General features: G+C 39.6%; 1 protein-coding gene across 1 annotated transcript in view; it reads left to right on the top strand.

Annotated features, from left to right (window-relative positions):
- The window catches only part of NEK7 (NIMA related kinase 7), a 124,059-nt gene extending 103,172 nt beyond the window's left edge, over positions 1-20,887 (top strand). The window contains exons 8-10 of the mRNA XM_080918590.1: positions 2,935-3,029; positions 7,009-7,122; positions 17,517-20,887. Coding sequence (XP_080774716.1) covers positions 2,935-3,029; positions 7,009-7,122; positions 17,517-17,627 — 320 coding nt within the window. The 3' untranslated portion in view covers positions 17,628-20,887. The remainder of the gene's footprint in view (positions 1-2,934; positions 3,030-7,008; positions 7,123-17,516) is intronic.
- The last annotated feature ends 3,880 nt before the right edge of the window (positions 20,888-24,767 follow it).

Here is a 24,767-nt window from a genome sequence, read left to right as displayed (position 1 = left end):
CTCCGTCCCTAACCCACTGTTGGTCATGTCAGGAGGTTGTGCAGCCTCATCGTACCCATAACCATCAGTTCTTGAAAGATAAGGAGAGCTGTGTACCATGCTGCCTCGGGCGCCCCCATCTGTCACAGTCTGCGTGATGAGTTTGGATATCTGGTCCTCTTGTTCCACTGTTCTCTTTCCTGGTACAGATGCTTAAAAAGTCACAACAGTCACCACACAAAACCAGCTGCTCTGGAGTTTAAGGAAGGGATTTTAGGAAATGATTATGCCTCCATTAAGTTGAAATGTTGAAAACATAGCAGTGGATGTAAATGCACTGCAGATGCTCCTAAGCCCTTAAAAGCATAGTTCTGTTTGAGAGAGGAGTAAGGGTGTCTCTGATGCGATGGGGAGGAACATCTTTGCTCAGCTCAGCCAGCAGTACAGGTGGGTCCAGAGCAGAGGGGCACATTAGGGAACGTGTCAGAGAGGCACTCTGGAAGCTTCCTCTTGGGCCTCTGGTCATCAGGAATTATGCATTTGCCCATTTGTCAATATTGCAGAAGGCAAACCCCTATCCTGACTGTTGGAAATGTGCCATGAAGGAGGTGGGTAGTAAACATGCTTGGGTTTGTGCTGCAATATATTCTCAGGAAGCCTTTGTGATAAAACATGCAGAAACATTGAAGATGCTCATTGTTTAGATGGAGAACCAGCGTTTCACTTAAAACTATAGCGCCAGATCAGCGACTTCACACTGACCCCCAGCAGCAGTGCTAAAGAGGGTGCACCTCTACACTGAATTTAAAGTGTAGTTTGGAGCTCCTCATTTTATCTTTCTGTGTACCCTTCTCTTGTGGGGTGCTGTCAGAGAGCGGTGAGCAGGCTGGTGTTGTGGTTAAGGTGTTATGCAGGGCTGAGGCTAATCTCTGTAAAGTGTTAGCATTTGTTCTTCCTCTTCCCTGTCTTCAGTCTTTCACACTTCAAACCCCTAATGTATCAGCAGGCCTCCCAGAGCTCCTGGTTAAAATTACCTTTGCTTTGGGTAAACTCTGAACCTTCAAGCTTGGTGTTTCTAGCTGCCCCCTGTGGTTTTCAGGAATCCTCTTTCTGCATCCCTCCCTGCCAGTCTCTCACTTTACCTCCTGTAACCAGAAGCCTGTGAGGAGCTCTCTCATTATTGCAACTACACCCACCAGCCTTCCTTCAGCAGAGGAAGCGTGTATGTCTAGCCAGTAATTGGGATTGCTTATGCAAACTATGAGAAGGTGGTGTGAGCTGCGAACGTTAAAGGCTTGTGTCAATTTCCTGCAGTAATGACATTTTGAAGCTATGTTCCCTCCTACACACACACACACACACACACACACACACACACACACACACACACACAGACCCTGAACAGCTCCTTCCTTTCAACACTACTGAAATATGCAAACTTGCCCCCAAGGTACAAGCTACAATTAACTGATTTCTTAAGGGTTTCCCCCTTGTTTTTATCTCTGAGTAGTTCAGATTTCCTTTGAAATTTGATTTTCCTGCTTCATCAGATTCACTTGTCCACTTGTGTACGTGCTTGACTCTTAGATCCATGCTGGTAAGGGCTGGCCGTTCACTGAAGATGGATTCTGTTCTGGGTAAAACTGTGATGCCTCCCTACTTAGCACAGTTGAGGTACCACACACAGATCTTAGGACATAGCCTCATTCTGTTGCTGACTTCTTCCAAGGGCCGTGCTTTCATTATTGGTGTGACTCTTAATAGTGTTTCTGATTGAAGTCCCCTATCCAGTACTGTGAATTATCTCTTTAAGATTTATAGCAAATACCTAGTTTTGTGTTGTTTCGCTTCTTAAGTAATAGAAAACTAGAAAATATCCCTTCTGCGCGAGCAGTGGTGTATTGCAGGTCAATAACAAAGTGTATTGTATTGCCTTTGGTCAATAAGATTAGCGAAACCAAGTGCAGACCTTGATTTGCTGATCACCGAAGAGCTGCAAGCTAACAATGGTTGAGATATTTGAAAGTAAAGGTATTCACTTTGAAAGTCACTTAAATGTTCTTACTCTATGAAGCATAATTCCAATGATTTTGTTCTCTTAAAAATAATGTAAGTATTCTAAAAATATAACCAGAAAAGAGGAAAAATGTACTTTAAAACAAAACCAAAAAGTATCCAGATAATCTTTAAAAGTCTTTGTAAGAGCAGGAATTTGGGTCCTTTGGCATTAGTGCTAAGACCCCGATTTTAGGTAAGGACAGTGTCTGACGTGTGACAGTCCCTCTGTTCCCTCCACAGTAGCTAAGCACAGCATCAGCAGTTTGATCCCAGGTGTCAGGAGCCAGGACTGTGTCCTCAGGGCTGCTGTTGTAGGTTGAGCATGCAGTGTTTCTGTATACCCTTCATGGATCTTATCTAACATTTAGCTTCAAATATTATTATGGTGAGTTATTTGCAGTAGAGAAGCCATATTGAAAAGAGAAAAGAACTCTTGTGAAGACTTTGCATAACTTTCTCTGGAAAACAAAACAACAACAAAACCCTAGTTTTCCTCCATATGTGCCCCTTGGATTGATCCAGGGAGACTATGATGAGTTTAAACCACCACTGTTTTATTGTAGTATAGATATTAAGATCACTACTCTTTTATATAGTAAGGTGAAATAAACAGTATTCTCAGAAAAAAAATACTGGTGAGTGTAACAACATTTTGCTAACTTTCTTTATTCAATTAAAAATTTTGTGTTTAATTTTTCAATATTTTTATTTGCCTTTAAAATTAAAATGCCATTATCAGTAACATTATTTTTCCCTTCCAATTCTTCCCTACAACCTCTCCCACATACCACATGCCCTCCCCCACCTTGCTTTTACCCCCTCAAATCAGCTTTTAATTTCTTCAGGTAGCTGTATCTTCATTTTCTGGTCCTAGTTTTATTGGATCTGTCTTTTCAGTGGGCACACCTTACTACATGTCTCCAGAGAGAATACATGAAAACGGATACAACTTCAAGTCTGACATCTGGTCGCTTGGCTGTCTGCTGTATGAGGTAGGCACTGTGGATAAATTCTATACATTGATACAGTTCACAAATATTTTATATGCAGTGTTAGAGTTCTCACTTATTCTGGATGATATTTTGTAGTCAGTCTTTTTTTGTTGTTGTTGTTGTTGTTGTCAAGATGAATTAATTCATCAGGTAATGGCTTATTATAAGCCCCAACATACTTATTTTTCTAATATATTTTCACATATCATTTTGACAAGAACTTTATAATTCTTGTTTTAATAAAATGCTGTTCTGCTTATCATATGTATATACACGAGAGAGAGAGAGAGAGAGAGAGAGAGAGAGAGAGAGAGAGAGAGAGAAAGAGAGGGAGAGGGGGAGGGAGGGAGAGAGGGAGGGAGGGAGGAAGAGAGTGAGGGAGGAAGAGAGGGAGGGAGGGAGAAGAGAGGTAAATAGGTGAATTTTTTAATGTGTTGCAGAAGAATAACGTCATAGATGTAAGACACAACAGTATTTAAGTCTTTATCAGTATGTTGTTTCTATTTATACAGTGAAATCCAGCTTTAAGGATTACTTCCAAATAGCTTAGCCTTGCAGGTTAGCACTTGGGTTCAGTCTCTGTTTTTAGCATAGGGGTTAGTGTCCCGTAGACAGGTTCTCCATTAATACTGAGAGGCAGTCTTGTAGCTGTAGAAAAGGGTGCCTAGCTAGTGTAGTTTTCACCATCCTTCAAGGCAACGGCATTGACAGTATCCCAAGCTAGACTCCTAGGATAGAATTTTAATTGTACATCAGGAAAATACAGAGTCTAAGATGCTAATTATAAACCAGTGAGCATCTAAGAAAGCTTTCCCGGACTGAAGAAACACAGTGCATAGAGTCGTTTCTGTGTTTCAAGAAGGAATCTGAAGTTTCTGTTTTGTTCTCCTGACCCAGTGTCCTCCTCGATGATTGTGCCTCATTTACTTGGTAGTAGCTCCTCGATGTGCTTTGTGAAATGCGTATTGATCTTTTGTAGTTTTGCTGATTTCAGATTCCTTCATTTCGGGAAACTGGCCTTTCTGGTTTTGTGCTTTCTCTGATGACTAAAGGACTGCTCAGGGATGTCACAGTGTTCTTGCATGAGCACACTCTGACTCTGAAATATTATAATTAGTGATGCAGCAGTGCACGTGCGGCTGTGTGTCTACGGGCCCATGAGAGGCCCAGTCTGTTTGTGTACCCTAACGTGCCCAGGGCTAGCAGGAGGCCTGGGCTCACTCTGGATTTTGCTGATTTTGGGAGGGCAATATTGGTAAGAATTGGCTTCACAATATTTTTTTTTTAGCTAATCACTTCCTGTGTTTTTTTTAAAGTGATTTTTTTTTTTAACCTGGCTAGGTAGCATTACAGTAGTTCAGACCCTAATCTGAAATCAAAGGAATATTTTCCCTTTAAGCAGTGTGTAAGAAGGTAGGAAGTGGGTTCCACATCATGGGATAGAGTGAAACAGTGGCAGGAGAAAGGCTGAGGTGAGGTAGTGGCTGGGGTAGTGTTAGAGGAAGAAGTTTATTGGTTCTTTCAAGACTTAACAATCTCGTATCAGAGCTGAAACAGTTATCCACATTGTATAAATGCCTTTGAGAGACAGGATCCATTTTTATATATGAACACCAAAATAAGAGTTCTTTATTTGACCATCCCACGTCCCAGAGGAACACATGTCTTGCTAATTCCAAGCCTTCACCATGTTCTTGCTAGGGTCCATCTCACTGCATTTTTCGAACCCTCCTCGTGGGACTTGGCAACTTTCACAAAACATTTAATCAGTCATACTCCATGCCTCCTCGTTTATCCTTGGTGTCATTTTGCTTCTCAGAACTGTGTGGAGCATCAGATAGATGTTCTTTCCATCACAATCTACCAAGAAACTACCGTTGACAGTGAAGGAGAAGGAAGTCCCTTTTCAGAACATACTTTAAACTGGAAATTAGACTTTCAAATATACCCAAAACCTTTGGAAAAAAAAAAAAAAACCTAGGAGTTCGGTTTTAATTGATATGCAACAAAGTAGGCTTTACTAATTAAAATCAAGATGCTATGCATTGGTACAGGGACCTTTACATGAAAAAGTAGGTTTTACACATTTCCTTTATTGTTCAGTGCGGCCATCGCATCCTTACAGGGTTGTAGGTTGGTGGCTTACAGTTCAAAAAAAAAGAGAGCTGCCACCAGGCCCGGAGACAGACAGTGGGCTTTCGTCCCTCCCACACCCCCAGAATACTAATGAGGAAAGTCAGACCCTGGAGGTCAGGGAGCGAGTCAATCATTCTCACGATCGTCTCAGTGTGGAGGATCAAATTAGCCTGAAAAATTCAGCTGCTGGGAGGAGAGGGCGAGCAGCTGTCAGGGGCAGCGCCGAGATGCACTAATGAACCAGATGAATAGTGCAAAAGCTTGAAAATAAAAACAGGACAGTTGACATTTTTCATCTGTCAAAGCAGGAGATGCATGAAAATATACTATTCCTCTTTAACTCCTTAGGGGACATTCAGATTTTTTTTAACGCTCTGCAGTATTGAGACAAAAGTAATATAATGAACTTCTATCATATGATAGAAAATGGATTGTCCATTTACTTAAGGTCTTAGAAAGGTGGAGAGATGCTAGTTCATATCGACAGTGTATTTTTAAGGTGGCGTTTTGTTTTTTTTTTTTAAACATTCCATTTTACCGTATAGTGTCCTTACATTTTAAATGTAAACGTTGCTTATGATGGTGAATCTTCTAAGAAAATCTTGCCCGGTGTTGTGTGTTTAGGGCATTCAAATTGTTATTTACTTTATGTTGCCTTGTGGGACAACTCTCATCAAGGTGATTCTGTGTGAGTGTGTGGGTTTTATGGGAAATGTGACTGAGGTAAAACTGTGTGTAGTTGTTTTCTAGGCAGGATTCCTAATCCTGTCCCCTTCCTGGCTGAGGCTCTGAAGGAGTTAAAAGCTCAGCCTATTGCTCAGAAGACAGATGAGAGCCATTTTCAGCTTGTCCTGTCCCCACAGACCACTGAGTAGCACAGCATGGGCCAGCGTGTTCCACACACACTCTGCCTGTCTGCGGAATGTACACATTGTCCTTCCAAAATCAAACTTATTAGCACATGTAGAAAAGGGTGACTGACTTTGGGGCAGTTCGGCACTCCGCGTTGTATTCTTGCGGCTGCGGCTCAGAGACTTAGAAGGTTTTGAACAGGATGCGAACATTTTAAATTGAATTTTTAGTTTGTAACCTTGCTTACCAAGTAGCTGCTTGCGCTTTTAAATGTCAAGTTGAAACCTTGTCTTAAAATACATTGGAATTCAGTAATGTCTCTTTTATAGTGGATCATCCTCTAAGTCATGTTTTTTTTCTTCCCCTCTGCATTAAAAAAAAAAAAAAAAAAAAAAAAAAAAAAAAAAAAAAAAAAAATCGCCTTTGGATACCTTGAGCTGTATCTAGGACTTATGGATTTTTTTAAACATGTTTCTGAGACGTTATGAAATATAAAAAATGTCTTTTCTTTCACAAAATAAATCTTTTTAAAAGCATATACTATGTATAATGAAATGACATACATTCTATTCCCTAAGTCCTTGACATATTTAATTCAGTTTGACATCAGCTTTCTCTTTGACCATTACATAGTTGAGCCATACCACATGATAGCTGTTTTGTGATGAAGCATGACTGCACACACACACACACACACACACACACACACACACACACACACACAATAGCTTCCATTTCTTAGTATTTTTATTCATTGTTTGAGTCATGCTAGCTGTATGTCTTAAGAAATTTTAAATGTTTCCCAAAAAAAAACAAAATTAATAATTTTCATACTTAATGCTCAGAAAAGGGTAATCATAAAAATCAAAATGCTCATATAATTTTATTCGAAGTATTTCATAATCATATCCCACCTCAGTTCCCTGTAGTGGTGCAGTTACCTTTAGAGTTACTTGGTACATACATCAGTTTCACTGTGAGTGTTTTGCAGATGGCCGCACTGCAGAGTCCTTTCTATGGCGACAAGATGAATCTGTACTCTCTGTGTAAGAAGATAGAGCAGTGTGACTACCCACCTCTCCCCTCAGACCACTATTCGGAGGAGGTAAGGACTCTTCGGCCCATGCATTGGTTCATTTTGTCGACATGCTTTACTAAGTGATTTTACTTTACTCAGAAATGCAGATGGATGGTCCAGGTGGCGGAGCGGGCGCTTTGATTCTTCACATCTTCTGAGTCTTGCTGTTAGATTAACTCTGCAAACTCACCATGAGGCGTGGGAGAACCATAAATAGTTGGCTTTCCTGATGTGAAGGGTACCCATCGGATGCAAGCATTCTGACCCAGCACTAGTTCCTCGTCCTCTTGTGACAGGCTGAGTCCTTAGTCAAACCAAGAAAACAATAAGAACTTACTTTGGTAGAACTTGGCTCCTGGTGTTTTCCAAATCTGAAAAATGTCCCTCTCAGCCACTTGTCTCTGAACCTTTTTTTTTCTTACTCCTTGGGCAATGCCTGTCCTATCACCCCTTCACTGTTTCGGCGACATTCCTCTGGGTAGGTGTTTACCATGCTGGACCTGTTTATAAAATACTTTGAATGGGACTGGCAGTTTTCAAAGGCTTTGAGATCTGAATCCCGTGTGCCTTGCTAGTGCGCTGAAATGAGTTGTTTTGGCACTTACCCAGCATCCAGTTCTTCATTACACACTATCCTCCACTTTATCCTAAAACATCACCATTGTTTGAGGGGCGTACAGAGTAGCAGTGTCTCGGGACAACTAAGATGAGCTTACAGGCTCCCTTGGGACGTCTCACCTGGGACCTACCTATGAGAGCACAAAAGTCTTGGACATCTCCGTCTCATGAGCAATAGCTAGTTTTGCCCCAGGAAAATAGAAAGGAGCAAAGGAAAAATGGAGAACAGTCACAGTGTTCACATATTAAGTAATCTTGTAATACTTTCTATTGTGAAATGAACAGCATCTGGTTTTAGTATTATACAAGGAAATCTGAGTTCATACAGTGTGAATAATAAACATCTGTAAAGATTTTTTTGTTATTCCATGTAAATCATTTGTGCTCCCAGAATATAATTAGTACATATTCATCTAATAGTTTGATGCCGATAAGGAGTGATGCTTACATTTTTTTGCTTCCTGGCATTGCATTTAGATAATTAGAATATACACTTAGGAAGCCATGGTGATGATTTAAAGTATTATCTTCATTTGATGCTAATGGTCTTATGTTAGCCACTTTTAATTACTATTTGGGGTACGGGATATAAATATATGGCCTTTCACAAAACCAACTTCAGGACTGTAGGCCTAGAGAAACAGTAGCTCGCGAACAATAATGCAAAGCGATAGCAAGAATGTCAGGCGCAGTTCTTTGTTGTGTCATTCAGGCTGCCTTCTTTTCTCCGTGAAGCACATGAATATTTCACGGATCTGCATCCTCATCCCCTATTCTTCTTGACTAATTTTCAGACTGTCTGAATTTGCATTTCACATGGTAGCTGATTAGGAGATGCCGAGTGCAGCCGCGAAGCCTCAGCAGGCGGTTACCATGGTGACCTTCAGCAGGATTTTAATGATGATACCACTAGTGGTTCGTTGAAGTCGGCCTGCCTGCAGGGCTACTTCACTGCAGCTAAGTGTGAAGTTGGATATGCGGCTTCTCAGCCAAGGGGCAAATATCAAAGTCTGGCCCAGATAGAAGGTCTTCAAGTTGGGAAAGGAAAATAGATCTCACCGTTTACTTCACTCTGCACAGTTACCAGTTCCAAAAGGAGCTGTAAAGCAAATCATGTTATGTGGTGCACCTTCCAAAAGAGACAGTGCAGTTTCTAGTAATGGGAAAGCCTTTGTCATGCCCTGATGAAATGGGAGGGTGGAATGCCTTGGTAAACATGGAAAATAATTCTTAAGAAGCAAACTTGAAAATTATGCTGAGAAGCATGCAGTCTGTAAAACAGCGTTGCTTTAATCCAAACAGGAACGAAGAGTTCTACAAGACTTTGAAGTGCTGGCGCTCTTAATAAGTGTTTCTCTCCTTAGCGAGGAACTAAATTTGTTGATAGAATAATTATTCCGAATTTGTGAATCCTAAACATATTTAGTGCTGCCATAATGACATTAGTGACCCCTCCAGTGCTTATTATGAAGGCTGTTTAATGGTTCAAAAATCTAAATTGGTATTCGTTAGGGTAGCAGAGAATAGGGACCATGAGAAGGTACTTGTCCTAGTGACTCAGATAATACCTGTGTCTTTAATAGTTAAAACGTGGGTTTCTGGAAGAGAAAATGAAAACAGATAACTTTGAGAATGTTGATCTACTTAGACATTGGTCCACTGTTAAGTTTCCTGCCCACAAAGGATGAAAGAGGAACACTTCTTCAAGCGTTACTTGCCAGCATACCTCAGCAGTAGGAGTGGTAAGAAAAATAACAAGACGTCTAAATACAGTTTACATTTAAAATAATTCAAGAGCTTAAAAACTGGGAATTTTCCCCACGTTATGTCCTACAAGATAAATACAGTTTAACACTAAAAATCAAAGCAATATGCTTTGGTATATAAGTATGTAATCCAATCCTTCCTTCTGAAGTATGGTGTTTATGTACACATAATGTAGGTTCTAGATTAAAATGTTTCAGCGATGCACGGTGGCTCTCAGAAAAGGTATATATTATGATTTTGTTCTATGTAAATTTGGTATTCCTTAGTCTTTTTCATCCCTAGAACACCCTCATCCATATGTGAGTAGAGACTTACTGTACTTGAAAGCAGTCACCTTCCCTAAGATTGCTCTCAGTTTCATCTGTCAAGTGGGGTATGACAAAGCAAGTCCTTTCTGTACATTTGCGATTTATTAGGAACCATAAGTCAAGTTCCTGCTTAGTCTGAGCTTACCTAAAACTCAGTGGTCATGGCCACATCTTCTGTCCCTTCATGGTGAGTGTTAGTTTTCATGTTTTACAAGATGCTGTTTTCGCGTTGCCAGCTGGCCGCCTTCTGTAGCGTTTCCTCTGCCTCTGCTCTCCCTCACCTCCCCTTGGCAGTCATGGCCCATGATAGCTGCTCCTTGGCATATGCACCTTCATCTCTGCAACGTCAGCATCTATAGCAACTCTGCTCTTGTCTAAACCTTATGGATTTTAAACGTTGGGTGATGGGTTGATGGAAGGAATGGAGTTGATATTAAAAACAAAATTAATGGCTTAATAATAACTGAATAACAGAAATATCTCAAAAGAATTGTCAAGAGAGGCACAAGATTTCCCAATGGTATCAGGTATGGGTTTTCTTCTCGTTCTTTTACATAAGCACCATCAACTATGAGACTTCCAGGGCATTTACTAGGAAATGACACACACTTTGTCCCTGTGCTCAATTTCTTGAAGAGACACTGGAACCGTCAACAAAACCATGTATTTGTTCTGTTAGTTGTCTCTTTAGACACAGGGGAAAAAATAACTTGAATATCTAGATGTTAAAAAAAAAAGTTCTGAATGTCAAATAAAGGGTTCACAGATATAATGAAAATGGGATAATCTTGGTCCCAGAAAGCAGACTTAATAGCAGTACTTTGAGAAGAAAAAATATTAGACACCTGAAAGCCTTGAAAAGATGGTTATTGTTTTTTTTATTCGAGTGGACTGTTGTTAGAACAGTAGATATGCATTCATTGCATGGTGGATATTGCTTAGTCATTTTGCTTGGGTAACACTAGGTATTAGACCACCGGGCCTCATGTCTGCTAGGCAGACACTTTATTCAGATATGTGCCTGGCCCTTTTTTATTTTTAATTGAGATAAAAAATCTAAGTTCTGTAGGCTGAGTTTAAAATCACACTGTAGCACCAGTTGTGTTGGCTTGGTGGTTCCCCTGACTTAAACCCTCAAGTGGGATCAGAGGCCCGAGCCACCAGGCCCAGCTCGGCAGTGTTAAATTTACAGTATGAGTAAGATACAGAGTGTATGTACTAGTTATATTTTGGAACGCTTACTGACTTCGTGAGTCTTAATATTGCTCTTTATAACCAAAGAAGCCAAACTACAGTTTATAAATCAGAATCGATTAATCACTTCTCAGATTATAGTCTCTTGTTTTATATTAAATGCTGCTCAGTTTTACAGTTCTCTGACCTTTAGCTGGCAGACAGAAAAGTTTGTTTTAAAAATAGATTGTTGGAACTGCATCTCCTAAAATTATCCTCTGCGGCGTGGACCTGACGGGTGTATCCACGCAGAACTGGTTGGCACTGAGCGGTAAGCTTTTACCTCAAAGCTGCAGCCAGATTTGCTTTTACCCTGTTCTGTTATTTTCGTTGTCTTTTTACAGCAGAATGTTCTCCCCTTCCTTTCTGGCAAACTAGAGAAGTGTCTGCAGAACAGGGCTGTGTTTGCTATCCTTTCCTGGGCACTGCACTGCTCTCTGGTGCTTCCCTCCCATGTTAAAACTGGCAGTAAATGCTGCTTTTCATTCTTCTTGGGACATCGCACATAAAAATAATCAGAACTGGCCAAAGATGTCAGTGGTGTGACCTGCGTGCATGCACACACATACACAAATACAAATCACGACTTTTCAGATCATTTAAAAAATAACACAAGGTTTATAGTGTTTTCCTGTGATACAGTAAACTGTAGTAATATTTAATTAAATGACTGATTTTTTTATTTTTTTGGATTTTATAGGTTATTGGAGACTCAGATGTATTTATTTGGCTTTCACAAAACTAGTGCTGCCTTTTCAACTTTTAGAATCTGCCCTTTTATCAGTAGGACAACTTTTACCAAGGAAACTTAAGTTGGAGACTTTGTTCCAGTTTATATAGATCAAGTAGACTTGGCGTATCAGAAGCAGTGTCCATGTACAGCCGTGGACGAGGAAGGTGCTCTGCCCGCCTGCTTGTGCTGCAGGGAGCTGGCAGCCCCCGAAAATACTCAGATGCTCGCCACAGGCAGTTCTGGGCTTCTGTGGACTTCTGTCCTCTTCACCTTCTCGGAAATTCCTTGAGCTTACCATGTCAGAGGGCGCTCATGGCCTCAGGATGCCCATCTGGCCTGTGGCCACTCAGGGACCATGGGACACGGAAGGAAGGACTGGGGGATACTTTATGGAAAGTAGGGGTTATCTGAATTCATAAGTGAGCATGCACCCCGAGTAATCAGGTCTCTTGCATCCTCGTGTGATGCTTTGTTTGCAAAGGGAAAAAATATATAAATCTTAGAGATGACAAGTTTTAAGTTAATGTTACAAGTAATTCCTAACTTTTAGACATCAGAATACCTAAGAAAGATCTTTAAGGCAAGTTCTTTAAACGTCCAGTAACTTCAATAACCTCAGTTTTGAGCTCATAAAGTTATGCCTTGTGTAAATGGGAAAACAAGCTGGGGATGTCAGGCAGAGTCTTGTTCTCACGTTTCTGAAGTTAGTGGAAGTCTGTAAGTAATAGAAAACATTTGAATTTGATAAGTCAAATATTTATTTATCAAATTCTACTTTCTCAAGTTCTAATAGAATTTTATGAATTACTTAGGGGTTGTTATTATTTTAAAAAAGCCAGGATTCTTTAAATTGGTGCTGGGAAGTCTTTCCTAATACAACTTTATAATAATGTCAAAATGAATGCCATTATATTCTTTCTTACACACATGGTTCGAAAGATGCATTTAGCCAAGTGACTTTACAATTTTTTAGAATTAATGTAGTCATAGTCCAAGTGAGATGAAAAGATTTACTATAGCGTATGCAGATATTGGATGAATATTACTATGAAATTATTTAAATTCTCATACAGTCTTATCTCAGAAACTGTGAACATTTGATGCTTCTTAAAAATTGTTTTTGTAAATTTCCTAGTCTCCGCTCTGTGCTCTTTGGCCACTTTACTAAAGGTTGCTGTGCAGGAGTAAGCTGTGAGTAATCTGTGTGCGTTCATGCCCTTTATTCTCCTGGGTTACAGAAGTGACACTGAGGAATTGTTCCTTGAAGACATGAATCCAAAACGGTGCCCTATGTTTCATAGATCCTGTGGGGTCCTATAAAACCATGTAACTTTCCATAAGACTTTCAGTTTGGGAAGATGCTGGATGATCTCCCATTGTAAAATACAGACATCGCATCAGTGTAAGATGGCATTTCTCATTACCCCTAGGTCAATCATTAGTGACACTTTGGTGTCTATGCTGGGTATGCCTAGTCATTTTGTATAAATATCTAAAGCTCCAAATATAGTGGCTTTAATGTATTAGATCCACATTGGGGTTCTAAAGTATGTCCTTGGATAGATGGAAATTGGGCATATCTGGAAGGCTGATAGAGCATAATTGGTCTCAGAGGGATTAAGATAGGGGTGATAAAGAAGCAGTACCAATAGAATTAGTCTTTATTGTCCTATTGAGAGCAGTGGTGGTGACCTAAAGCAATAATACACAAAGAGCTGACTGTTATTACCCCTGCGTGGCTAAACTTGAACTGTAATTGGGTTAGCACCCTGAGAACAATGACTCTTGACACTCTCTCTAATGTCCCTGGTTTTAGACTGCATACTTTGATATTTCTTTGGAAATACATAGATCAAAATATATTAATGATTTCTCTACTGCATTTGAAAGCATTAAATGTATAACTTTACAAATATTATATAGAATCATTTTATTAGCTTTTAGTCATTTAAATGTTTCTGTGTTCCTCTGAAGCACATGAATGTAGCAGTTTTCTATGGCTTTGTAAAGGCTCTTGTGTGGACTGGCCTTTCTGGTATACTGTACTTAAAACAATAACATGCCCTTAAAAAGAAGGTAAGAAGTAAGCTTTGTGTACTTAAAGTATCTTTTGGCTTACATTATCTGTTCTTGTTTTTGTCAAGGTTATAAATTAGATGCTGGCCTTTGAGGTGATAACTGGAAAGGTCTTGGTTCGACATACACATTTAAGCAAACAAATGCCTGGTGGTCTTAGAAATTAAAACCTAAACAACAACAACACAATAGAGATAGCAATCCTAAAGCCATTTTCTTTTAGTGTGGTTAAAAATATAGGAGTTACTGTCATTGCAAAGCATTGGATGGTTGTTAAAGAACTTCAGAAAAACATGCTTCCTTCTAGGGAGCTAGAGCATCATTTTAAAAGATAATACCCAGGGAACTTGCCTTTAATCCCAGCACTCAGGCGGCAGACATAGGAAAAATGCTTCAAGCTACTGGACAGCAAAATCTGTGCAGCTTTTCTTTAAAGTACACGCACACACTGAGTAAGGTCTTGCATATAATCACCTTATTCTGATCTTTAATGTCTGACTTTGAGAGATCACTTAGTGTCACTTTTTATTTTTATGAGGAAATTATATAAGGGCTTCCATACCCCTTTCTCTGGAGCTTATTAAAAAAAAAAAAAAAAAAAAAGAGAGTCCCTTAAGATTTTAACTCCAGTCTGCCCAGTGTGAATATACCCTACGTCTTGTGCCTCCAGCCCTCTGTATTTAAGTTTATAATGTAATGACAAGATTGCTCTAAGTTGAATCTAAGCACCTTCTATTTGGAGGACATTCCTGCTAGTTTCATGGTTGGGTCATTTTTTAAAAGACTACTGAAGTTGCAATTAAAACGGTCATGCTGGGTCATAATATTCATATGAGCACATTTGTGTCAACAATTAAGAGTGTCTTTAGTAAAAAGACACTCTGATTTTCTCATGCCATCTACAAAATCCTAGAAAAAAATGGATTGGTTTGTGTTTTAATCCAAATTGTCCTATGAACTGTGACTTCAGAACCGTTACATATTATGTGTGTGTGTGTGTGTGTGTGTGTGTGTGTGTGTGTGTGTTGGGTACTTTAATTGTGTAAAGGATATTTTTTATTTACTTTATATTCTGGCCACCTGCTTCCCACAGTTCTTTCTCCTACCTCCCCTTGTATGTGAGGGTGGATGGCACATCCTCTCCCACTGAAGCTGACAAGGCAGCCTTGCTAGGAGAACGTATCCCATAGACAAGCAACAGCTTTTGGGATAGCCCACACTCCAGTTGTAAGGGACCTACATAAAAGCTAAGCTACACATCTGCTACATGTTGGGGCAGGGAGGTTAGGTCCAGCCCATGTATGTTCTTTGGTTGGTGGTTCAGTCTTGGAGAGCCCCGAAGTGTCCATGTTACTTGACTCTGTTTGACTTTCTGTGGATCTCCTGTCTACTTCAAACTGCAACTCTGCCATAAGAGTGAATGCCCAGCCCATTGTGCATAGTATCCTCACTAGGCTAGTAGTCTTGGGTTTTATAGGAAAGCAGGCTGAGCAAGCCAGTAAGCAGAACTCCTCATAGCCTTGCCATCAGTTCCTGCCTCTAGGTTCCTGTCTAATTTGACTTCCTGTCTTTACTTCTTGCAATGGACAATGTGGGAGTATCAGTCAAATAACCACCTTCCTCCCCAATTTTGTTTTTGGTCATAGAATTTCTATTGCTATGAAACACTAACTTGTAATGGCTGTTAGTGCTAGTGATCATATGAGAAACCAATGACCTACAGTGTGCCCTCCACCTGCAAAAGGCTATCTCACCCTTTGTCAGAGGTGGTCATAGGGAAACCTATAGACCAAGTTAGAATTTTTCTAGGACAGTAACACATACTTCTTAGAAAGCCTATGCCTGAGGTGAGACCCTTTCAGTTCAGATCTACCTCCTGCCTTCTAGAGCCTTTTAATCTTAGACCACTGATGCTTATAAAACTGGGCTGCATTGATAATATTCCTGTAGAGTTGTTAGGAAGATTGAATATGTTAAGTCATACAAACGTTTTATAATAAATGTCACTGGTAAGTATGTTGAGGTCTGCCAGTTCCATATCTTATAGATCTGACAGTGATAAATCTGTCAGTAATTCCACTGGCAAAGAAAATTCGGTGGCAATAGTTTTTCATTTTGTTTTTTAACTGGTGAGTATTGGACATAAAAAAGGGAGAGCAGACCAAACAGTTTATTCAGTATTGCCTTCATCTACCATTACCCTTGAATCCTCCCAGCTCTCCCTGTATAGCAGTTATCTGGGTGGTGGCCTGCTCAGATGCCCATTGGTACCCCTACCTCTGTTTCTCCTTGTTGCTAGCCCTTGTCCCTTTTGAGCACCCCTGTGATCTCTGTTGTCTGAAGCCATGTTCTTTTCTTTCTGTGCTGTTGGTTGATTCCCCTTCAGTGCATCAGGGATGGACACTGGTTGTTCATTGGCTACAGAGAGCACCCTGAAGCTCTCAGAAACTAAACTAGCTTGTATGATGTGGCAATGTTACCCGGTAAACTGTTACTCTACCCACTGATCATCTTGGTTGACTACAATGATGTTTTGTAACCTTGTTACCATCCCCTGCTTCCTGTTCTCCCTCCTTTCTCATTCCTATTTCTAAACAGAATGTCTGACAGCTTGGTCACCTGGTAGGACATGCTATCTTTTTTAACATAAGGATCATCATTTAAGGAATCTTGCCTCAGCCTTTTGTGTTACACATAACTGGATATTGTGTACAACATATGTTCTGTTAGATCAACATACTAAAATGTCTTACATTTTGCCAAGTCATTAAAACACTTTCGGTACCATTGCAATGTCTTTCAAAAGGAACATAAATTGCTCCGTGAATATAGCATTGCATCATCCAGCATTGTGATCTCCAAATGAGGCTGAAGCTAATCATTCTGATAGATTTGTAATTAATGAATTGGAAGTGGGACAGCATTCCTGATGATCAGCTCTAGCCTCACTCTTTAAAGGTTCCTTTGCCAGGGCTGCTTGCTGCCTCCGTCTCTTGCCCCCTTCACTATGCCTGCCAGCCTTCTGCCCACTCTTGCCCTCCCATAACATTTCCCTGGTTTTAGCCTTACCAGTCCCGACAGGTTCCACCGATAGAGCTCCCCAGTATATTTGCAGTGAAGGACATGAGGAAATGCAGGCTTTTTGGAACTCACCAAGTGCTATGCTAATCTGCATGCCAGAACATTCTCAAAATGTCCGAAGTATTGCTAATGACAGCAGGTATAGAGCAAAAAGATGTCAGTACAAAGATGCTATATGCTCTTACAAAGAGATACAATTTGCCAAACAAAGGTTACTGGAATTGAGTCTGGAAAGGAAGGTGTCTTAACCTTTGGGGACCCCCCCACCCCAGTATATAGATCTCAACTCTCTTATAAAGTGGGAACCTTTACTACTTTGCATGCTTAAGTATTAGAATAACATTAATACTTTGTCATGCTGACAAAAGAATATTAAAGTACAAAATTTTATCTACTTTTCCTATACAAAATGACTTGTGATAAATGTATCTGATCGACATGGACTCCCATCACTTTATATGGAAAACTTAAGCTTGTCAAAGCCAAAATTCTAGATCAGGCAGAGTGCACATATCTACAGTTAACTAGAAGCCTTTCGGCTAACTATTCAAGATTACACTGTTCAAAATTAAGGAGGCTGATTTTCAAATTGTTTTGTTTTTCAGCTAAGACAGTTAGTTAACATATGCATCAACCCAGATCCGGAGAAGCGACCAGACATCGCCTACGTTTATGATGTGGCAAAGAGGATGCACGCATGTACCGCAAGCAGCTAAACTGTGCAAGATCCCGAAGACGGCAACCTACGTAACTTAAAAGTGTTTCTGTGCAAATCATACCTCCCCGCTTTTGTCTGGGTGTTGAATCCTTAACCAGTTTTCATATGAGCTTCATTTTCTACCAGGCTCAGTCACCCTCCCAACTGTGGGATGCTCCGATTGCATTAAGAACACAAGCACAAGAGGTTTTAATGGCGTAAGGTTTGAGAATTGTTAACCAGACGGTGAAGAGTACGCCGCACACGTCAAGAGGGATGCGGAACCTGAGGCAGGACCTGAGCGTTTGACTTGTTTGCTTTGAAGTCACTAAATGGACATTGTAGTGGGCATGATTGTGAAGTTCTCTGATTTTTTTTTTAAGTTTGAAGTACATGCTTTTAGTTCTTAGTATTATAATTTTCAAATATAATCCTTATAATAAATGCAGACATGAACATTTGAGAAAGATTTAAAATTTCTAGTCTATACACTCAAAATGCAACTATGAAATGTGAAAACACAGAGGACAGAATGTGAGTTGGGCCCAGAAAGTCTTGTGTTTTAATGTCTTTGACAGCCTTTTTGTGTTTAAATGGTATAAATGAACCCATTTTAAAAAGTGGTTAAGGACTTGTTTGCCTGGCGTGATAGTCATTTTAAAGTTGCACATTGCCCAAGGCTTTGTGTTTTTATTGTACATTTGAAGAATATTCTTGGCATAATCTTGCAGTAACTATAGTTCAATTTCTTTCTAAATACACTTTACTCATAACTATACACTGTAATGTAAGCATATATTTTTATTCATATACCAAATTGAAGTTTTGATCAGTTCCCCTACAGAATTTTTTTTATTCAAGTTACTTTCTTATTTATAGTGTGTGTGCATTTTTTCCATTAAATGTTTCAGATTTTTTTTCTGAGAAAGAATTCCCTTTTTCAAAGACATTTGGTATGCCAACACCTTTCTTAGATTGCAACTTTTTTTTAAAAAACTTTTGGGCCATTGTATGTGCATCTGTTTTATCTTGTTAGGAAGAAGAGGTGTGTGTTAGAATGTGCCTGTGGATGTTGATATCGTTTGGCTGGGTTATAATTTTGGAGCATGTTTAAGGGCATGAAGACTGGCCCTTACTGAAGACAAATCTGTCTGGAGAGGGAAGTACTGTATTTGTGCATAAAGAGGACAGGCAGGAGAGCTATTTAGGGAACCCTGAAGTGAAAGTTTTCCCTGAATGTCTTCATCTTAACACCAACCAGATTCTTGAAAGAATTGTGGAGCCAAAGAACAGCGTGGCCTGGCCGTGGCTGTTGCACTCTGGTGTGTGCTGTGATAGGACACTGGGAAGGCTTATCCTGCTGCTGGGGCAGCTTGTACTCTGGCCAGCAGAGCACCGGGTTTGTTTTCTCACAAAGTAGTCTTTTATAGTTATTTTCAAGTCATTTGTAAATTTTCACAGTACTGGCTCATCTTTTAATTGGCTATTCATGCTGTCTTAGACAAAGGAAATCTGGTTGGTTTTTTTGTTTTTGTTTTGTCTTGAAGGCTGAACTGGGTGCATCCCAGAGACATGGAGAAAGCTGCTTCCGGTGACCCTTTGTATTGTGCCGTGCCCACTGTAATGTCCCTGGACTGACTGAGGATCCCCTGCCTACAGGATTCTTTCCTTCTTTAAAGACACAGGGTTCTGCCAGGCACTTAATCTCAGCACTCAGGGAGTGGGCAGAGGCAGGTGGATCTCTATGAGGTCCAGGATAGCCAGGGCTACACGGAGAAAGCCTGTCTCAAAAAAACCAAAACTAAATCAATAGTGATTTGCTTTATAAAATTGTCTCTCCAAAATATAAAAATTAAAAAAAAAAAAGAGCTGGAGAGGTGAATGGTCAGGGATGGTCACTGCCTTTTAAATACATTAAGTCCAAGTGTTCATATCCGTCCTCCCTCCAAAGAATGCACTGTGCAAAAACAAAATCAGTGTGAGTTTGCAGATAATTACGGAATTGATTAGAAGTTCTAATCTTAACAATCACCAATAAAATATTCTCTTTATATTTCTGTTTATGAATAAATTTTATATGAAGTTAAATGTTGGAATTGATTTGAGTAATGGGTCAAATTAAAGGTGAGGCTGATTCAAAGCCATTTAAGCATTGGTACTATTGCCCAGGGGATAACATGCCGTAAGTTTGGTTGGTATGCGGAAGCACGGGGTGGCGAATGAAGGGGACCCTCATCTGCAGTGCTCAAGAATGTCCAAGGATTGTAAAGTTAGAGACGCGAGCGCCAAGTGGAGAGCGCTCTACTGTTCCTGAGTGTGTCCGTTACAAAGCACCATTCATGTAGCCAGCTGTTGCTCCAACTTCTGTATTTATTATAACCAAGAAGCTGTTATTGGCACAGATGTTCTATTCTTTTAAATTGAATGTATTGTTCACGACCCACAAATGCGCCCTCTTCGCCTCTGACTCCCATAGTACTGTAAGATGAGAATTTCTCTTGTGAAATACTTTTTATTTTGGTATGCTTTATATATACATGCAGAAAGGATTCTGTTATTAGCTTGAGAAACTGTACAGTATCTTAATATAAATATATGAAAATAAAAGAGAAGTACTGTAAGTTTGAGCATCTGTCAGGCTCCCTCCCTCTCGCACTCCATTGCTGCACTTGGTGCAGAACCTGCAGAAACAGTGCTTACAAGCTTCCAGAACTTTGCAATCTTGAAGAAACCCAAACAGTGAGACAGTCAAGAATGACAACCTCTCTGGAGGCTTTGGGTTTTTATGTGTGGTTTTGAGTGTGCATTATATCATCAAACACAGCTCACTAGTCTCTTCAGTGTTTCCCTCTCTGTCCTTGAATAAAAGGCATCCAAACCTTAAGAAAGGGATATTCATTTTCCTGCTTTGAATCTTTAGAATTTAAAATCTAAATCAACATGTTCCCTTCCTTGTCAGTTGCTGCAGTGGGCTGCTATCAGAATCTCAAGCATATATACACACATATACACATACTATATATGTATATGCATATATATACATAGATACATATATATACACACATATATACATATATATATATATATATGTATATATATACTGTTCTCCTAAATGAGGATCGCTTCCCTGCCTGCCAACTGGAAGACAGAAGATCTTAGGAGGGTAAATTTGATTTTACAAGTTAATTGTTAATTGACTGACTTTACAGCCCATGACTTATATTAAAAGAAGCATTGGTTTTACTATGTAAGTATGGGTGTGTGTTCATAATTGCTAACAGAAGTCATTTTTACCACATTACAATATTTAAACTATTAAAAAATTTTCAACTAGCCCTTTGTATTCATTGAAACATATATGCCTTGTACTGACTTTTCTAACGTCTTTACGGGCACAGCTGAGGCATCACACATTGGTGAGGTTGATTTAAAAAAGAAAATCAAAATAGAAAATCATTTCAGAAGTCCCTCAAATGATCAGAAGAACTTCCTGGTGTTCTTTAGACAGATAAATGTGATTGCCTTCTGAGAATGGGAAAGCCTGTACTGTTCATTTAGAGTTCAGATTTTGTAGCTTGGGACTCAAATTATTTCCCATGTCAGGGTTGAGAGGCATAGGAAGTCATTCCTGCCACAAGAACACTGTAGATAAATTCCTCATTTTCTTAGGCTTTACTTACTTTCAGTGTAAAATTGGGATGCAAATCCTAACCAGGTGGACTCACCATGTGCAGGACCCTGTGTAGCAGAGCATATCACCCAATTGCTTGATAAATGTGGCCATTATTACATGAAATTCACACGTGTCTTCTTGGGCTTTAGCTCCATCTCTTCTCTCTATCCCCGTTCCTACAGCCTTATTTTTCAAATGCCCTGATATGTTCTTTCCAATAGAGCTTCTACTCATCTGTTTTTTTTTTTTTTCTACAAAAATAATTCCAAATACTCTTCCTCAGCCGACTCTCGGTGTTCTTTTTTGGGGAGTAGCCACATAACAATGTTTTCACTGTTCTACCTTAACAGTAGCCAAACGATTCCATTTGAGACTTACTCGTTCTCTCTTCTTGATCCTAAATGCCAGTGAAACAAGTCTCTGTTTTTTCTTTGTGGGGTTCAACACTTACCATGCCCCCTTCATACTGGTGAGAGTTATGTTGGATTCATAACTGACCAGTGTGATGCTGCAAGCACCTCCAAGCCTCCTCGGGCTAGCAGTAAGATCAGGTAGATAAGGGGTGGGAAGGAGCAATGAGAGGAACAGATGGAAGGCTAAACCAGAAGGAAGCTTTTGAAGCTTTCACATTGGCTTGTGAAGAGACTAAAGACTAAGCCTTGAAGTTGGTGTGTGAAACATTGGAAGATCTTTAAGGTGGCCATATGCATGGGTGCGCAGGAGTAGGATGTAACATGAATAACTAATGAGGAAAGAAAAACACAGGTAAGAAAGCACAGTAACTGTGAAAGAAATTAGTTGAATAGTTAGATATGTTGAGAAGAAACAAGATCGAGAGAGAGTCTGCAGGAGGTGGTAAAGAGTGAGAGCTATTGAAAGGTTTCACCCACTCACCAAGAGTTTGTTAAATATCCCTCTAGGACTACTAGGGCCACTTCCAGTTATGAGGAGCATTGTGATAGTGATCAACTGAGACAGGAAGTGACATTTAATTTAAGTCAGTACCTAAATGTGAAATGGCACACATGCATACACATACATATATACACAGCTATGAACACACACAAATATAGAAAAAAACAAACCTGGATCTTTTGAAATAAGGGAGGAAAGGAAGAGAGGGAAGAACAGCAGAATAAAGGAAGAAATTGAGAAGTGGAAGTATGAATTCAAGAACTTTGAGATACTGTTGTAGATAGAATATGGAGTGCCCCCCATAGGCTTTTGTTTGAACACAGACCCCATCTACTAGTGCTGTTTGCTAGGGTTGTAGAACCTCTAGGAGGCTGGACATTGCAAGAGGAGGTGGGTCATTGGGCTTAGCCTTTTTTTTTTTTTTTTTTCTTTTGTGCTTCCTGACTACAGATGGGATATGATCAGTCATCTTCTGTTCTGCCACTGTAACCTCCCCACAAGGATGGACTGTGAAACTTCAAACTGTAAACCAAAATTAACTTCTTGCTTTGCATCACAGCAATGAAATACATGAGCACAGAAAAGCTATTTAATGATGTAATAGGAAACACTTGGAAAAGATTTATAAACAGAAAAACAAAAACAAAAAAAAAAAAAAACTTTACTGTGAGAAAGATAAGACAAAGCAAAACCCATAAACTTGGTGCAGAACAGTGAGTCACATTTAAGAGCATCTTTTCAAACTAGCAGAAAGGTTTCTCAGCAGAACTATATAGCCATGGAAAATATTTTCCAAGTCCTCAAAGAGTTTTCATCCAAGTAACGAAGATTGTTATACCAGCAAAGCTAACCTACATAAAATGGCAGAAAAATAGATACATGGCAAGATCAGCAAAAATGGAGAGAGTTCATGACCCCAAGCTTAGATTTGTAAAACAGTCTTAAGGGACTTCTATATTCAGTTGTGAAAGAAGATATCACCTAATTATGAAATAATTTCTCACTAGCAGAATAGATACACAAAAGCAAAACAAAATAATCATCACAACATCAAATGACAAAAATAAGAGTGCAAAGAATAAGATTATTCAAAATAATCAGAAAATAAACCACAGAGATGTCTTTACCTGCCAGTAATAACTTGGAGAGCTCAGAATATAACTCCATAGGCTTAGGTTTGTTTTTTTTTTTTTTTTTCCAAAACCTAATTTAATAAGGGTTCTCAAATGCTTCAATCCCCTCTTCTAACCCACAGTGCAAAGGTAGGATAGACAAGATGGTAACTAAGAAAAGGGCATGTAGTCCCATTTAGAAGTAGTTTGGGGGTGGGGGGCATTTCGAGTAGTCCAGTTCCATAGAGTCAGGATACCAAACACCAGTCAGGAGCAGTGGCCACAGCATGATCTGACAGAAGCAGCCAGGCCACCACCGAATCAGTATAAGTCAGTGGGAGTGACCAAAGGGAATTTCTCTGCCACGGCTCTCTCAACAAACTGAGGACGGACAGGTACTAACAAAGTGTTATTAGAGGGCTATGCAAGAGCCCTGTCATTGTTCATTAAGTCCTACTTGCCTCAGCAAAACATAATTCTGAGTCTATCACATGACACAACTGGAAATTTCCACTTCATAGCTTGGTATAAAGTGCTTGTCTGGTACCCACGGGTCTTTGGATCTAATCTTCAACACCACTAAAAGTGTTGCTGATGGTGATGATGGTGACGATGGTGATGCAAATGGCAATGGTGACCATAATGACAATGACAGTGATGCTGATGAAGGAGGGGGAAGAGAATACATTGAATGTGATCTACTAAATTCTCCAATTTAACAGTAGAAACTAGATGTCTGAAATTGCAATCAATGAGCAAACAAAAGTCCCACACCCAATAATATGCTATGCCACCTACCAGAGATTCACTTTGGAAGAAAAAAACAGACTGAGTATGGTAGTTCTATCAAATAAGACCTAAATCAAATGGAAGTAGCTGTATTTTGTTGAACAAAGTTGCCTGGAACTACAAAGTACAGAGTACAAAAGAACAAGGCTAATATGGAATGATCAAACAATTGATTTAACAAGAAGATAGAACTGTAAGTCTGCATGCAACTGTTAGGAAGTCAAAGTCAATAAAACAAGCACTATTCCATCTAACAGGAGACATGGGCTTCATTGCAATAGAAGTGGGGTGATAGCTACCTGTCATCAATGGACAGTTCATGCAGATCAAATAACATGGGAAGAGTTTAATTACCTTATGTGCCTTGCAGACATCTACTCAACATTCTAGGCTACAAATGCAAGATACAAGTTATTTTCAATGGGGCATAATCCGAGGAGTATAGCACAAATAATAAAGCTATAAGTCAGTAAGAAATCAAAGTTTGGAAAATGACACAAATGTGTAGAGACTGAGTTATACAATATTGAATAAATACCATGTGAAGGCAAATGTAAACCCTGTAAACCAAGTGAAAATGGAACAGCAACAAGACAAAATATGGAATCTAACAAAATGCCTCTATAGCTGGAATGTTTATAAAACTAGTGCCAATCCCCACAAAATGCAT

Source organism: Micromys minutus (genome assembly GCF_963924665.1).
Source record: "Micromys minutus genome assembly, chromosome: 6".
Classification (NCBI taxonomy): Eukaryota; Metazoa; Chordata; class Mammalia; order Rodentia; family Muridae; genus Micromys; species Micromys minutus.
Note: the sequence above shows the minus strand (reverse complement) of the source record. Positions and strands in the feature narration are given on the sequence as shown.